This window comes from Vicugna pacos, chromosome 26 (genome assembly GCF_048564905.1).
Source record: "Vicugna pacos chromosome 26, VicPac4, whole genome shotgun sequence".
Classification (NCBI taxonomy): Eukaryota; Metazoa; Chordata; class Mammalia; order Artiodactyla; family Camelidae; genus Vicugna; species Vicugna pacos.
This window is the reverse complement of record NC_133012.1, coordinates 1016370-1033857: the sequence shown is the minus strand read 5'-3', so window position 1 is coordinate 1033857 and position 17488 is coordinate 1016370. Positions and strand designations below refer to the sequence as shown.

At 58.1% G+C, this 17488-nt stretch overlaps 1 protein-coding gene across 1 annotated transcript in view; it reads right to left on the bottom strand.

Moving 5' to 3' along the window:
• Positions 1–17488, bottom strand: part of LOC140689396 (uncharacterized) — a 198027-nt gene that overhangs the window by 4700 nt on the left and 175839 nt on the right. The window contains exons 4-5 of the mRNA XM_072950111.1: positions 1883–2001; positions 1325–1451 (exon numbers count right to left, since the gene is read on the bottom strand). Of these exons, the coding sequence (XP_072806212.1) occupies positions 1325–1451; positions 1883–2001 (246 nt within the window). The remainder of the gene's footprint in view (positions 1–1324; positions 1452–1882; positions 2002–17488) is intronic.

The window sequence follows — 17488 nt, the reverse complement described above, 5'->3', positions numbered from 1 at the left end:
CTGCTCCCTCCTGTGCCTGCACACTCCTCGGCCTGCTAGCACCTATGCCTGCACACACCTAGGCTGTTCCCACCTGTGCCGGCACACTCCTGGGACTGCACAATTCTGCGCCTTCACACTCCTGGGCCTACATAATCCTGGGCCTACACAACCCTGGGCCTGCACACTCCTCTGCCTGCTCCCCCCCGTATGTGCACACCCTGGGACTGCACAGTCCTGGGTCTGCACACTCCTTGGCCTGCACACTCCTGGGCATGCTCGTCCCAGAGCCTGCACACACCTAGGCCTCTACACTCCTGGGCCAGTACACTCGAGTGCGTGCTCCACCCCGTGTCTGCACACTCCTGAGACTGCACAGTCCTGGGTCTGCACACTCCTTGGCCTGCACACTCCTAGGCCTGTTCCGTCTTGTGTCTGCACACCTCTGGGACTGCACACTCTAGGGCCTGCACACACCTGGGCCTGTTCCATCTTGTGTCTGCACACTTCTGGGACTGCACACTCCAGGGCCTGCACACACCTAGGCCGGCACGAATCTGGGCCTGTACACTCCTGGGCCTGCCCTGGCCTGGGCCTGCACCCTCCTCTGTCCTGCACACTCCTGGACCTGAGCACTACTGGCCCTGCACACTCTTGGGCCTGCACGCTCCTGGGCCTGATCCGTCTTGAGTATGCAGACCTCGAGGACTGCACACTCCAGGGCGTGCACACACCTGGGCTGGCACGAATCTGGGCCTGTAAACTTCTGGGACTGCACAATCCAGAGCCTGCACACTCCTGGGCCTGCACAGCCCTGGGCCTGTACACTGCTCGACTGCACATTCCTGTCTCTGCACACTCTGGTGTCTGCACACACTTGGGCCTGCACACTCCTGGGCCTGCACACGCCTGGGGCTGCACATCCCAGAGCCTGCACAAACCTAGGCCGGCACGAATCTGGGCCTGTACACTCCTGGGCCTGCCCTGGCCTGGGCATGCACCCTCCTCTGTCCTGCACACTCCTGGACCTGAGCACTACTGGCCCTGCACACTCTTGGGCCTGCACGCTCCTGGGCCTGCACGCTCCTGGGCCTTTCCTAGCCTGGGCCTGCCCCCAATTCCGCCGGCCCTCTCCTGGACCTGCACACTGCAGTGTCTGCACACTCCTGGGCCCGCACACTCCTGGGCCTGCACACTCCTGGACCTGTCCTGTCCCTGGCACCAGCCTCCTTCACCCCAGCGGTGCCACTCACACGGCTGCGGCGTCTAGCCAGGATCCCCCAACCGAAACCCCTCCCGAGGGACCCCCTCGCCGGCCCCTAGGGAAGCAGCGGGGCTCTCTTACCTGCGAGGCGGAGACGTAGTCCAGCTGCAGCCTGACGTCCAGCTGCCTGGCGTGCAGGGCCAGCGTGCATGAGGACAGCAGGATGGCCGTGATCGGCTGGAAGCTGCCCCCGGAGCCACTACCGCCCCTTGGGGAAGAGGAGGAGGAAAATCCACGTCAGTGCCAAGAACACAGGACCCGTCCACAGAGGGCCCCTCAGGTGTGACAACCCCAGAGGCGCCCGCAGCCGACCTGGGCTCAGAGCCACTTCTCTCGCGGAAGCTCAAGGACCTATGCTGAGCCTCCCTCTCCCTCCCTAAAGAGGGAAAACCCAGGGGTTTTCTAACTTTGCAGTCACTGTCCATGTATCAGCCATGTCTAGTTTACCTCCCCAGCACGGCAGACCCCCTCCCTGCCTTCCCCACCCCCTGCAGGCGGCTCTCGGGGGCTGGGGGGCGCCCTTCCTCCCTGAGGCCAGCCCTGCTGGGGCAGCAGGTGTAATAGAAAAGACCAGATCTCACTGCATATTAGATCTGTTCTTTTTCCTTGAACCCTCTGCTGTTTTCCAGGCTGTCTTACCAGCTCTGCACCGTTTGGAAAACAATGTTGCCTTCAGCCTGAAATTGACAGGAGAGCCTGTTCTCAAGGCTCTCATCCTTCAGGATACAACCTCTTTGCTCTCCTATACACACAACAAGCTGCAGAACAGAAAGTAACATTTGTTTTGTTAGAGGTTTTACAGGGGCCCCATGAGCTGACCCACAACTGCAAAGACAAAGAATTCCTGCACCAAGGACTTTGCACCAACCACCCACAACCCCTCTCCTTTTGAGTGTAAAAGGAGCCTGAAGTCTCACTCGGAGAAGGTGGCTCTCCAGGACATTAGCCTGCCATCTTCTCGGTCAGCTGGCTTTCCAAATAAACTCACTATTCTTTACCCTGACACCCCGACTCCCGATTTCTTGGCCTGTCGTGCGACTTGTGGAATGAGTGTGGCCTCGGAAACACAGGGAAGGAAAGCCAAGTCAGGACTCTCGCCCTCTGCCTCTGCTCAGAATACCACCAAGGGGTTGCTGGGACAGTGGACGGAAAACTGAGGCTGCAACACGACCATGAGCACTGGGCCTGGGTGGGAGAGATGGCGGGTGCTGTCCGAAGCGCACCCGGCCTCCTTCCGAGTCACATCACACCCACGTCCCCAGACCCAGGGAGGCCTGGAGCCCCACACAGCAGAGCGCATCCAAACCTGCAGATGCCCACTGACCGGTCCACTGTGCACCCTCTGGCGCCCTCCTCCCCGCTCCTCCTTCTGCCCCGCTGGCTCAGCCCTGGTCCCACCACATCCTCACCCAGGGCCAGCACTGCTGCAGGAACACCCTCGGCAGGCCGCCCAGCCTCACGCCCTCAGGTCCGCACACCTGGTTGGTGCAGCTCTGCCCCTTTCCAGCCCTCACCACCGACTCTCCAACCACCTGCTCTCCTGCTCTCCCGCACTCCGCCCCCAGTCCTACAGAGCGCCTCCCCTGGTCACGGCATCCTGCCCTCCAGGGCCGCCAGGGCCTGCACACTCCTGGGCCTGCACAGCGCTGGGCCTGTACATTCCTGGGCTTTCATACTCCTGTCTCTGCACACTCTGGTGTCTGCACACTCCTGGTCCTGCAGACTCCTGTGCCTGTACACTCCTGGGCCTGCAATGGCCTGGTCCTGCACCCTACTTGGACTGCACAGTCTTCTGTCTGCACACTCGTGGACCTGTACACTCCTGGACCTTCCCTGGCCTGGGCCTGCACACTCCTAGGCCTGTTCCCACCTGTGCTGGCACACCCCTGGGACTGCACACTCCTGTGCCTGCACACTCCTGGGCCTGCACGAACATGGGCCTATTCACTCCTGGACCTTCCCTGACCTGGGCCTTCCCTGGCCTGGGCCTGCACACTCCTAGGCCTGTTCCCCCCCGTATCTGCACACTCCTTGGCCTGCACAGTCCTGGGCCTGTACACACCTGGGCCTGCCCTGGCCTGGGCCTGCACCTTCCTCTGTCTGCACACTCCTGTGCCTGCACAGCCCTGGCCTGTACACTCCTGGGCCTGTACACTCCTGGGCCTGCCCTGGCCTGGGCCTGCACCCTACTGGGCCTATACATTCCTCTGTCTGCACACTGCTGGGCCGGCCCTCTCCTGGACATGTACACTCTTGGGCCTGCACACTCCTGGGCCTGCACACACCTGGGCCTGTTCCGTCTTGTGTCTGCACACCTCTGGGCCTGCACACTCCAGGCCTGCACACACCTGGGCCGGCAAGGACCTGGGCCTGTACACTCCTGGGCCTTCCCTGGCCTGGGCCGACACACTACTGGGCCCGCACACTCCAGGAACTGCACTCTCATTGGCCTACACACTCCAGGATCTGCACAATCTTGGGCCTGAACACACCTGGGCCTGGTATACTGCTGGATCTGCACACTACTGTGCCCGCACACTGCTGGGTCTGCACACTCCTGTCTCTGCACACTCCAGTGTCTGCACACTCCTGGGCCTGCACACCCTGGGCCTGCACACTCCTGGGCCTGCACACTCCTGGGCCTGTACACTCCTAGGCTTGTTTCCGTCTGTCCGGCACACCCCTGGGGCTGCACACGGCTGCACACTCCTGGGGCGGCACACTCTGGGTCTGCACACTTCACTCCCTGCACACTCCTGGGCCTGCCCTTTCCTGGGCCCGCACAATCCCTCGTCTGCACACTCCTGGCCCTGCACACTACCAGGTCTGCACAATCCTTGGCCTGTTCACACCTGTGTCGGCACACACCTGGGCCTGTACACTTCTGGGCCTGCCCTGGCCTGAGCCTGTACCCTCCTTGTCCTGCACATTCCTCTGTCTGCACACTACTGGGCCTGCACATTCCTGAGCCTGCAAACTCCAGCGACTGCACACACATGGTCCTGTACACTCCTGGGCCTGCACACTTCTGGCCCTGCACACTCCTGGGCCTTCCTTCTCCTGGGCCCACACTATCCCTTGTCTGCACACTCCTGGGCCTGCACACTCCTGAGCTTACCACTCCTGGGCCTGACCCCAATTGAGCTGACCCTGTCCTTGACCTGCACACTCTTGGGCTTGCACAATACTGGGCCTGCGCCCACATGTGCCCGCACACACCTGGGCCTGCACACTCCTCGGTATGCTCCCTCCTGTGCCTTTACACTCCTGGGCATGCACACTCCTGGGCCTGCACACTCCAGGGCCTGCCCTCTCCTAGGCCTGCACAGTCCTGGGACAGCACACACCTGGGCCTCACACTCCTGGACCTGCGCACTCCTAGGCCTGAATGAACCTGCACATGTACACTCCTGGGCCTGCCCTATCCTAGGCCTGAACACTCCTGGATCTTCAGACTTCTGGCCTGCTCAATCCTGCGCCATTACACTTCTGGGACTGCACACTCCTGGGCCTGCACAGCCCTGGGCCTGTACACTCCTGGGCTTGCATACTCCTGTCTCTGCACACTCTGGTGTCCGCACACACCTGGGCCTGCACACTCCCATGCCTGTACACTCCTGGGCCTGCCTTAACATGGGCCTGCACCCTACTGGGCCTACACACTCCTAGGCCTGTTCCCACGTATGCCGGCACACTCCTGGGACTGCACACTCCTGGGCCTGCACACTCCTGGACCTGTACACTCCTGGACCTTCCCTGGCCTGGGCCGGCACACACCTAGGCCTGATCCCACCTGTGCCGGCACACTCCTGGGACTGCACACTCCTGGGCCAGCACACACCTACGCCTGTACACACCTTGACCTACACAATCCTGCTCCTGCTTCCTATTGTACCTACACACTTCACGGCATGCACACTCCTGGGCCTGTACGAACCTGGGCCGGTACACTCCTGGGCCTGCCCTGGCATGGGCCTGCACACTCCTGGGAATACACCCTCCTGTGCCTGCACACTCCTCTGTCGGCACACTCCTGGGCCTGCACACTCCTGGGCCTGCTCATCCCAGAGCCTGCATACACCTGGGCCTCTACACTCCTGGGCCAGTACACTCGGGTTCCTGCTCCACCCCGTGTTTCCACACTCCATAGAATGCACAGTCCTGGGTCTGCACACACCTTGGCCTACACACTCCTAGACCTATTCCGGCTTGTGTATGCACACCTCTGGGACTGCACACTCCAGGGCGTGCACACACCTGGGTCGGCACGAACCTGGCCTGTACATTCCTGGGACTGCACACTCCAGGGCCAGCACACTCCTGGGCCTGCACACTCCTGGGCCTGCACGAACCTGGGCCTCTTCATTCCTGGGCCTGCCCTGGCCAGGGCCTGCACACACCTGGGAATGCACCCTCCTGTGCCTGCACACTCCTCTGTCGGCACATTCCTGGGCCTGCACACTCCTGGGCCTGCTCATCCCAGAGCCTGTACACACCTGGTCCTCTATACTCCTGAGCCAGTACACTTGAGTGCCTGCACCACCCCATGTCTGCACACTCCTGAGAATGCACAGTCCTGGGTCTGCACACTCCTTGGCCTGCACACTCCTAGGCCTGTTCCGTCTTGTGTCTGCACACCTTTGGGAATGCACACTCCAGGACCTGCACAGCCCTGGGTCTGTACACTCCTGGGGCTGCACACTCCTGTCTCTGCACTCTCAGGTGTCTGCACACACTTGGGCCTGTACACTCCTGTGCCTGTACACTCCTGGGGCTGCAAACTCCTGTCTCTGCACTCTCTGGTGTCTGCACACTCCTGGGCCGGCACACTCCTGTGCCTGTACACTCCTGTGCCTGCCCTGGCCTGGGCCTGCACACTCCAGGGTCTGCTGACTCCTGTGTCTGCACACTCCTGGGCCTGCACACTACTGGGTCTGCGCATCCCAGAGCCTGCATACACCTGGCCCTCTATATTCCTGGGCCAGTACAATTGTCTGCCTGCTCCCCCCAGTGTCTGCACACTCCTGGGGCTGCACAGTCCTGGGTCTGCACGTTCCTTGGCCTGCACACTCCTGGGCCTGTACCGTCTTGTGTCTGGCACACTTCTGGGCCTGCACACTCCAGGGCCTGCACACTCCAGGGCTTGCACACACCTGGGCCGGCACGAATCTGGGCCTGTACACCCCTGGGCCTGCCCTGGCATTGGCCTGCACCCTCCTCTGTCCTGCACACTCCTCTGTCTGCACACTCCTGGGCCTGCACACTCCTGGACCTGCCCAATCTTGAGCCTGCACAATCCTGGGCCTGCACACTCCTGGACCTGCACAATCTTGAGCCTGCACAATCCTGGGCCTGCACACTCCTGGACCTGCCCGCTGTTGGCCCTGCACTCTCTTTGGCCTGCACACTCCTGGCCTGTTCCCTCTGTGCCTGCACACTCGTCGGCCTGCTCCCACCTATCCATGCACACTCCTGGGCCTTCACACACCTGGTTCAGCAAGATCCTCGGCCGGTACACCCCTGGGCCTGCCCTGGCCAGGGCCTGCACCCTACTGGGCATGCACACTCCTCTGTCTGCACACTTCTGGACCTTCCCTGGCCTTGGCCTTCCCTGGCCTGGGCCTGCACACTCCTAGGCCTGTTCCCACCTGTGCTGGCACAATCCTGGGACAGCACAATCCTCTCCCTGCATACTCCTGGGCCTGTACGAACCTGGGCCTGTACAACCCTGGGCCTGCTAAGGCCCGGGCCTGCACACTAATGGGCCTGCACACTCCTGGGAATACACCCTCCTGTGCCTGCACACTCCTCTGTCGGTACACTCCTGGGTCTGCTCATCCCAGAGCCTGCACACGCCAGGGCCTCTACACACCTGGGCCTGTACACTCGAGTGCCTGCTCCACCCCGTGTCTGCACACTCCTTAGAATGCACAGTCCTGGGTCTGCACACACCTTGGCCGCACACTCCTAGACCTATTCCGCCTTATGTATGCACACCTCTGGGACTGCACACTCCAGGGCGTGCACACACCTGGGCCGGCATGAACCTGGGCCTGTACACTCCTGGGACTGCACACTCCAGGGCTTGCACACTCCTGGGCCTGCACAGCCCTGGACCTGTACACTGCTCGGCTGCACGCTCCTGTCTCTGCACATACTGGTGTCTGCACACTCCAGGGCCTGCATACACCTGGGACTGCACAGCCCTAGGCCTGTACACTCCTGGTCCTGCCCTGGCCTGGGCCTGCACCCTACAGTGCCTGCACACTCCTCTGCACACTCCAGGGCCTGCCCACACCTGGGCCGGCACGAACCTGGGCATGTACACTCCTGGGACTGCACCCTCCAGGGTCAGCACACTCCTAGGCCTGCAGAGCCCTAGGCGTGTACACACCTGGGGCTGCACACTCCTGTCTGCACACTCTGGTGTCTGCACACTCCTGGACCTGCACACTCTTGGACATGCACACTCCTGGGCCTGCTCTTCCCAGAGCATGCACACACCTGGGCCTCTACACTCCTGGGCCAGTACACTCGAGTGCCTGTTCCACCCCATGTCTGCACACTCCTGGGACTGCACAGTCCTGGGTATGCACACTCGTGGGACTGCACACTCCAGGGCCTGCACACACATGTGCCGGCACGAACCTAGGCCTGTATACTCCTGGGACTGCACACTCCAGGGCCTGCACACTCCTGGGCCTGCACACTTCTGGGCCTGCCCTGGCCTGTGCCTGCAATTTACTGGGCCTGCACACTCCTGGGCCTGCACTCTCCCGGACCTGTACACACCTGGACCTTCCCTGGCCTGGGCCTTCCCTGGCCTGGGCCTTCCCTGGTCTGGGCCTGCATCTCCTTGGCCTGTTCCCACCTGTGCTGGCACACACCTGGGACAGCACAATCCTGTGCCTGCATGAACCTGGGCCTGCACACACCTATGCCTGTACACTCCTGGGCACACACAATCCTGCTCCTGCTTCCAATTGAAACTACACACTCCTGGGCATGCACACTCCACGGCCTGCCCTCTCCTGGTCTGGCAAGAACCTGGGCCTGTACACTCCCGGGCCTGCCCTGGCCTGGGCCTGCACCTTCCTCTCTCTGCACACTCCTGCGCCTGCACAGCCCTAGCCAGTACACTCCTGGGCCTGTACACTCCTGGGCATGCCCTGGCCTGGGCCTGCACCCTACTGGGCCTGTACACTCCTCTCTCTGCCCACTGCTCGGCCGGGCCTCTCCTGGACATGCGCACAATTGGGCCTGCACACTCCTGGGAATACACACTCCTGGGCCTGTTCCGTCTTGTGTCTGCACACTTCTGGGCCTGCACATTCCAGGGCCTGCACACACCTGGGCCTCCACACATCTGGGCCTCTACACTCCTGGGCCAGTACACACGAGTGCCTGCTCCACCCCGTGTCTGCACACCCCTGAGACTGCACAGTCCTGGGTCTGCACAGCCCTGGGCCTGCACGCTCCTCGGCCTTTCCTCTCCTGGGCCTGCCCCAATTTTACTGGCCCTCTCCTGCACCTGCACAACCTTGGGCCTGCACCCTCCTCTGTCTGCAACACCTGGGCCTGCACAGTACTGGGCCTGTACACTTCTGGGCCTGCCCTTGCCTGGGCCTTACCTGGCCTGGGCCTACACACTCCTACGCCTGTTCCCACCCGTGCTGGCACACTCCTGGGACAGCACACTCCTGTGCCGGCACACTGCAAGGACTGCACGAACGTGGGCCTGCACACACCTATGCCTGTACACTCCTGGGCATACACAGTCCTGCTCCTGCTTCCTATTGTAACTACACACTCCTGGGCATGCACACTCCAGGGCCTGCCCTATCCCGGGCCTCCCCTGGTTGGGCCTGCACCTTCCTCTGTCTGAACACTCCTGCCCCTGCACAGCCCTGGCCTGAACACTCCTGAGCCTGACCTGGCCTGGGCCAGCACACTACTGGGCCTGTACACTCCTCTGTCTGCAGACTGCTGGGCCGGCCCTCTCCTGGACATGCACACACTTGGGCCTGCACAATCCTGGGCCTGCACACTCCTGGGCCTGTTCCGTCCTGTGACTGCACACCTCTGGGCCTGCACACTCCAGGGCCTGCACACACCTGGGCCTCCACACATCTGGGCCTCTACACTCATGGGCAAGTACACTCGAGTGCCTGCTCCACCCCGTGTCTGCACACCCCTGAGACTGCACAGTCCTGGGTCTGCACACTCCTTGGCCTGCACACTCCTAGGCTGTTCCGTCTTGTGTCTGCACACCTATGGGACTGCACACTCTAGGGCCTGCACACACCTGGGCCGGCACGAACCTGGGCCGGTACACTCTTGGGCCTGCCCTGGCCTTGGCCTGCACCCTCCTCTGTCTGCACACTCCTGGGCCTGCACACTCCTGGGCCTTTCTTCCCCTGGGCGTGCCCCCAATTTTACTGGCCCTCTGCTGGACCTGCACACAATTGGGCCTGCACTCTCCAATGTCTGCACACTCCTGGGCCTGCACAGCCCTGGGCCTGTACACTTCTGGGCTTGCATACTCCTGTCTCTGCACACTCTGGTGTCTACACACTCCTAGGCTTGCACACTCCTGTGCCTGTACACTCCTGGGCCTGCCCTGGCCTGAGCCTGCACCGTACTGGGCCTGCACACTCCTGGGCCTGCACACTCCCGGACCTGTACACTCCTGGACCTTCCCTGGCCTGGGCATTCCCTGGCCTGGGCCTGCACACTCCTAGCCCTGTTCCCACCTGTGCTGGCACACACCTGGGACAGCATACTCCTGTGCCTGCACACTCCTGGGCCTGCACGAACCTGGTCCTGTACACTCCAGGGCTTGCCCTGGCTTGGGTCTGCACACTAATGGGCCTGCACACTCCTGGTAATACACCCTCCTGTGCCTGCACACTCCTCTGTCGGCACACTCCTAGGCCTGTTCATCCCAGAGCCTGCACACACCTGGGCCTCTACATTCCTGGGCCAGTACACACGTCTGCCTGCTCACCCCTGTATCTGCACACTCCTGGAAATGCACAGTCCTGGGTCTGCACACTCCTTGGCCTGCACACTCCAAGGCCTGTTCCGTCCTGTGACTGCGCACCTCTGGAACTGCACACTCCTGGGCCTGCACACACCTGGGCCGGCACGAACCTTGGCCTTTACACGCCTGGGGCTGACACTCTAGGGCCTGCACACTCCGGGGACTGCACAGCCCTAGGCCTGCACACTCCTGGTCCTGCCCTGGCCTGGGCCTGCACCCTACAGTGCCTGCACACTCCTCTGTCTGCACACACCTGGGCCGGCACGAACCTGGGCATGTACACTCCTGAGAATGCACACTCCAGGGTCAGCACACTCCTAGGCCTGCAGAGCCCAAGGCCTGTACACTCCTGGGGCTGCACACTCCTGTCTCTGCACACTCTGGTGTCTGCACACTCCTGGACCTGCACACTCTTGGACCTGCACACTCCTGGGCCTGCTCTTCCCAGAGCCTGCACACAACTGGGCCTCTACACTCCTGGGCCAGTCCACTCGAGTGCCTGTTCCACCCCATGTCTGCACACTCCTGGGACTGCACAGTCCTGGGTATGCACACTCGTGGGCCTGGTCCGTCTTGTGTCTGCAAACTTCTGAAATTCCACACTCCAGGGCCTGCACACACCTGGGCCGGCACGAACCTAGGACTGTACACTCCTGGACATGCACACAATTGGGCCTGCTCACTCCTGGGCCTGCCCTGGCCTGCGCCTGCACCCTACTGGGCCTGTACACTCCTCTGTCTGTACACTGCTGGGCCGGCCCTCTCCTGGACATGCACACAATTGGGCCTGCTCACTCCTGGGCCTGCCCTGGCCTGGGCCTGCACCCTACAGTGCCTGCACACTCCAGGGCCTGCACACACCTTGGCCGGCACGAACCTGGGCATATATACTCCTGGGACTGCACACTCCAGGGTCAGCACACTCCTAGGCCTGCAGAGCCCTAGACCTGTACACTCCTGGGGCTGCACACCCCTATCTCTGCACACTCTGGTGTCTGCACACTCCTGGACCTGCACACACTTGGGCCTGCACACTCCTGGGCCTGCTCATCCCAGAGCCTGCACACACCTGGGCCTCTACACTCCTGGGCCAGTACACTCGAGTGCCTGCTCCACCCCGTGTCTCCACACTCCATACAATGCACAATCCTGGGTCTGCATACTCCTTGGCCTGCACACTCCTAGAACTATTCCGTCTTGTGTATGCACACCTCTGGGACTGCACACTCCAGGGCGTGCACACACCTGGGCCGGCACGAACCTGGCCTGTACACTCCTGGGACTGCACACTCCAGGGCCTGCACACTCCTGGGCCTGCACAGCGCTGGGCCTGTACATTCCTGGGCTTGCATACTCCTGTCTCTGCACACTCTGGTGTCTGCACACTCCTGGTCCTGCAGACTCCTGTGCCTGTACACTCCTGGGCCTGCCCTGGCCTGGTCCTGCACCCTACTTGACCTGCACACTCCTCTGTCTGCACACTCCTGGACCTGTACACTCCTGGACCTTCCCTGGCATGGGCCTTCCCTGGCCTGGGCCTGCACACTCCTAGGCCTGTTCCCACCTGTGCTGGCACACCCCTGGGACTGCACACTCCTGTGCCTGCACACTCCTGGGCCTGCACGAACATGGGCCTATTCACTCCTGGACCTTCCCTGACCTGGGCCTTCCCTGGCCTGGGCCTGCACACTCCTAGGCTTGTTCCCCCCCGTATCTGCCCACTCCTTGGCCTGCACAGTCCTGGGCCTGTACACTCCTGGGCCTGCCCTGGCCTGGGCCTGCACCTTCCTCTGTCTGCACACTCCTGTGCCTGCACAGCCCTGGCCTGTACACTCCTGGGCCTGTACACTCCTGGGCCTGCCCTGGCCTGGGCCTGCACCCTACTGGGCCTGTACACTCCTCTGTCTGCACACTGCTGGGCCGGCCCTCTCCTGGACATGCACACTCTTGGGACTGCACACTCCTGGGCCTGCACACTCCTGGGCCTTTCCTCTCCTGGGCCTGCCCCCAATTTTACTGACCCTCTCCTGGACCTGCACACCATTGGGCCTGCACCCTCCTCTGTCTGCACACTCCTGGGCCTGCACAGCCGTGGGCCTGTACACTCCTGGGCTTGCATACTCTTGTCTCTGCACACTCTGGTGTCTAAACACACCTGGGCATGCACACTCCTGTGCCTGTACACTCCTGGGCCTGCCCTGGCCTGGGCCTGCACCCTACTGGGCCTGCACACTCCTCTGTCTGCACACTGCTGGGCCGGCCCTCTTCTTGACCTGCACACTCTTAGGCCTGCACACTCCTAGGCCTGCACACCCCTACGCTTGCACACTCCTAGGCCTGTTCCGTCCTGTGTCTCTACACCTCTGGGCCTGCACACTCCAGGGCTGCGCACACCTGGGCCTCCACACATCTGGGTCTCTACACTCCTGGGCCAGTACACTCGAGTGCCTGCTCCACCCCGTGTCTGCACACCCCTGAGACTGCACAGTACTGGGTCTGCACACTCCTTGGCCTGCGCACTCCTAGGCCTGTTCCTTCTTGTGTCTGCACACCTCTGGGACTGCACACTCCAGAGCCTGCACACACCTGGGTCAGCATGAACCTGGGCCGGTCAACCCCTGGGCCTGCCCTGGCCAGGGCCTGCACCCTACTGGGCCTGCACACTCCTCTGTCTGCACACTCCTGAACCTTCCCTGGCCTTGGCCTTCCCTGGCCTGGGACTCCACACTCCTAGGCCTGTTCCCACCTGTGCTGGCATACTCCTGGGACAGCACACTCCTGTGCCTGCACACTCCTGTGCCAGCACAAACATGGGCCTGTACACGCCTGGGCCTGTCCTGGCCTGGGCCTGCACACTAATGGGCCTGCACACTCCTGGGAATAAACCCTCCTGTGCCTGCACACTCCTCTGTCGGCACACTCCTGGGCCTGCACACTGCTGGGTCTGCTCATCCCAGAGCCTGCACATGCCTGGGCCTCTACACTCCTAGGCCAGTACACTCGAGTGCCTGCTCCACACCATGTCTGCACACTCCTTAGAATGCACAGTCTTGGGTCTGCACACTCCTTGGCCTGCCCACTCCTAGACCTATTCCGGCTTATGTATGCACACCTCTGGGACTGCACACTCCAGGGCGTGCACACACACCTGGGCTGGCACGAACCTGGGTCTGCACACTCCTGAGACTGCACAGTCCTGGGCCTGCACACTCCTGGGCCTGCCCTGGCCTGGGCCTGCACCCTACTGGGCCTGCACACTCCTCTGTCTGCACACTCCTGGGCCTGCACACTCCTGGGGCTGCGTATCCCAGAGCCTCCACACACCTGGGCCTCTACATTCCTGGGCCAGTACACTCGTCTGCCTGCTCCCCCCCATATCTGCACACTCCTGGGACTGCTCAGTCCTGGGTCTGCACACTCCTTAGCCTGCACCCTCCAAGGCCTGTTCCGTCTTGTGTCTGCGCACCTCTGGGACTGCACACTCCAGGGCCTGCACACACCTGGACCGGCACGAACCTGGGCCTTTACACTCCTGGGACTGCACACTACAGGGCCTGCACACTCTTGGGCCTGCACAGCCCTGGGCCTGTACAATGTTCGGCTGCACACTCCTGTCTCTGCACACTCTGGTGTCTGCACACTCTTGGGCCTGCACACTCCTGAGCCTGCCCTGGCCTGGGCCTGCACCCTACTGGGCCTGCACACTCCTCGGTCTGCACACTCCTGGGTCTGCACACTCCTGGACCTGTACACTCCTGGACCTTCCCTGGCCTGGGCCTTCCTTGGCCTGGGCCTGCACACTCCTAGGCCTTTTCCCACCTGTGCTGGCACACTCCTGGGACAGCACACTCCTGTGCCTGCACACTGCTGGGCCTGCACGAACCTGGGCCTGCACACACCTATACCTGTACACTCCTGGGCCTACACAATCCTGCTCCTTCTTCCTATTTTAACTACACACTCCTGGGCATGCACACTCCAGGGCCTGCCCCCTCCTGGTCCGGCAAGAACCTGGGCCTGTGTACTTCTGGGCCTACCCTGGCCTAGGCCTGCACCTTCCTCTTTCTGCACACTCCTGCGCCTGCACAGCCCTGGTCTGTACACTCCTGGGCCTGCCCTGGCCTGCGCCTGCACCTTACTGGGCCTGTACACTCCTCTGTCTGCACACTGCTGGGCCGGCCCTCTCCTGGACATGCACACTCTTGGGCCTACACACTCCTGGGCCTGTTCCGTCTTGTGTCTGCACACCTCTGGGCCTGCACACTCCAGGGCCTGCACACACCTGGGCTTCCACACACCTGGGCCTCCACACATCTGGGCTTCTACACTCCTGGGCCAGTACACTCGAGTGCCTGCTCCACCCCGTGTCTGCACACTCCTGAGACTGCACAGTCCTGGGTCTGCACACTCCTTGGCCTGCACACTCCTAGGCCTGTTCCATCTCGTGTCTGCACACCTCTGGGACTGCACACTCCTGGGCCTGCTCACACCTGGGCCGGCACGAACCTGGGCCGGTAGACTCCTGGACCTGCCCTGGCCTTGGCCTGCACCCTCCTCTTTCTGCACACTCCTGGGCCTGCAAGCTCCTCGGCATTTCCTCTCCTGGGCCTGCCCCCAATTTTACTGGCCCTCTCCTGGACCTGCACACCCTTGGGCCTGCACCCTCCTCTGTTAGTGCCTACAGTGAGGAAAACACCCAAAATAGATGAAGGAGTGCCTATGTGCCTGAGAAAATGAAGGAACCAGGCAGAGAAATGGAATCCTGACCACCGTGCAATCTTTGTTGCTCCTGAATTAGGTCGGTGTCTTAAAGTTTACACTTCATGTTGCTGTTTTTCTTTTTTTCTTTTAATGTAATTTTTATCTCTTAACAGTCTATTTTCCTTTCTTGTAACCTTGTTCAAATAAAATATAATGGTTTTGGTCAGAGTTGCAATATATTTAGTTAAATACTATTACTAACTCATTAAATATTTTATTAAACATTAATTATTTCACTAAATACTGGTTTTACTTTTTCTCCTAGAAACAAAAACATTTAGAATGTATGTCTTGTAGACTATCATTCTTAAGTAAGACTATCATCGTTTCTTAAGAAACAAGGTTATGAATGTTTAGAATATGCCATTTTTCTGAAAAAAACGATGAATATGGCATTTGGTGTCTAGTTCTTATTTTAGATTATATTTCTTTATACTAAAAATCACAAGAACATTAAACACTTGTTATATTTTCAGCTGGGCCCTCCTATTATGTATAGTGATTGATCAGAAGTGTACTATCTAAATGACTTCATTTCCTACCTGCAGAAGACAGATAAAAGTACTTTTGATTTTGATCATGATAACAAAAAAGTTAAATACATGTACATAAATTACTAACTTCATTAAATTAATGTTGACACTGCGTGATTTTTATTTTATATAGAACACAAATGTAAGAAAAAAGAAACCAAATAGATCCTTTCATTTTTAAATCCCAATATAGTATTCTCAAAACTAATTTCTCCTAAAATAATGAAGACAGCTGTATATGCACATGTGATACACTACTGAACATAAATGCAATGCTCTAGAATGTGCTATATATAATCATGTTCTGGGCAGCACCCGCAGCTTTTATGCTCTGTTTCTATTAATCAGCATGGATGCTGGAATGCTGTGAGACCGTCGGGTTACAAGGCCCCTGACTGATGGAGGGACTGCCGAGCCACACGCCCACGGCTTTCCTTCTATCCCACTGTTCCATGGAGCAGTGAGCAAGCTGGAGTCACTGCACTTTGGCCTAACTGGTGACAACTCTAGATTTTCAGATTTTGGACATAAGGAGCTGAATGAAGAGACTAGAAATCTTACCAGTATTTTCTTTCCTCTAGACCAAGTCTTTCTTCAGTAAAACAAATAACCAACCAAACTCATAAATACACAGAGAAATAAGCTTAACACACACTTGATAAAATATTTCCTATTTATGAATGAGAATTTTAAACTCAGTCTTTATAAGTCATGGAGAAAGAACAGTCTTTCTCAGATTTCAGCTGTGGTCACCAAATAAAATGCACATCTATGTGCCTACAGTGTGTGTATGTATGTATGTGTATATATGTATATATATACACACACGTGATCTTTTAAGTATTCTTAGCAATATCTTTACTGTGAGTGCTCTTAATAGAACTCTAACTTCACTGAAGAGTTTGTATTACTTACATTCACCTATTTAATAGTGTTCTCATAGGTAGTAAGCAACAAATTTTTGTAAAGAAAACTATGAACTCTCACTGCTAGGGAAACTGCTGATATATAAGCTGAAAATGTGAGTTCGATCATTCCAAGTGTCTAACATGCAGTCATGCTGGCTTGGTGAAAGAAAAATCTCTTCTTTTAAGCAATTTTTTGAACCTAAAACTGCAGAATAAATAATAGAAAGATCTTTATTCTTGAACTCTTATGTTATATCAGATAACAAGCATATTTTGAATTACGAGACTACAGTATTCTACACAAGGATTCTGCTGTCCACATGAGCCAGTTGCTTTTTTTATGTAACAACCTTCTGCGGAATTATAGTTCCATAATTTTCAACAATTTGTTAAGTATTCAATATCATTCAGCATTCATAACCATTTCAATGTGACCATTGTCTAAATGGACAAAAGTGGGGGAAGAGATGAGATTTAGAATTGAAAATTAAAATCTATTAAGTACCTTGTGTTATAATAAGTCTTTCCAGAGAAGTATAGACATTTTTTAAAAGGCATATCTGAATATGAATTTCCTAGAATGTATTCTTTTGTTTGTGGGTTGTATCCTGTACAAACAGGAGTCACTTTGGATGCAGGCATATGTCTGTGAGACCCTTTTCTCCCTGTAAAATCAGGAGGTTAACTTCATGATACCTAAGATCTATTCCAGCTCTTGACGTTCTGGTCTAGAATCCAGAGACACCACACAAAAAACACATAGGCTCTCTCATGCTACTAAAAATATGACCTGTATGTGTATGTATGTGAAAATGACTATTATGTTAAGAACAACAATAAACGATCCTGAGGCTCTTTAATAGTGAATTTAATAAATGTGAAGAACACTTTCATATTTGCGTGAGCATTTTCACTTGGAAAAATAGTATGATTTAATCACCTCCTGCATTTAGATTTGATTCATTCATTTCTAAAAGTATCACTTTCACTATGGTGCAAA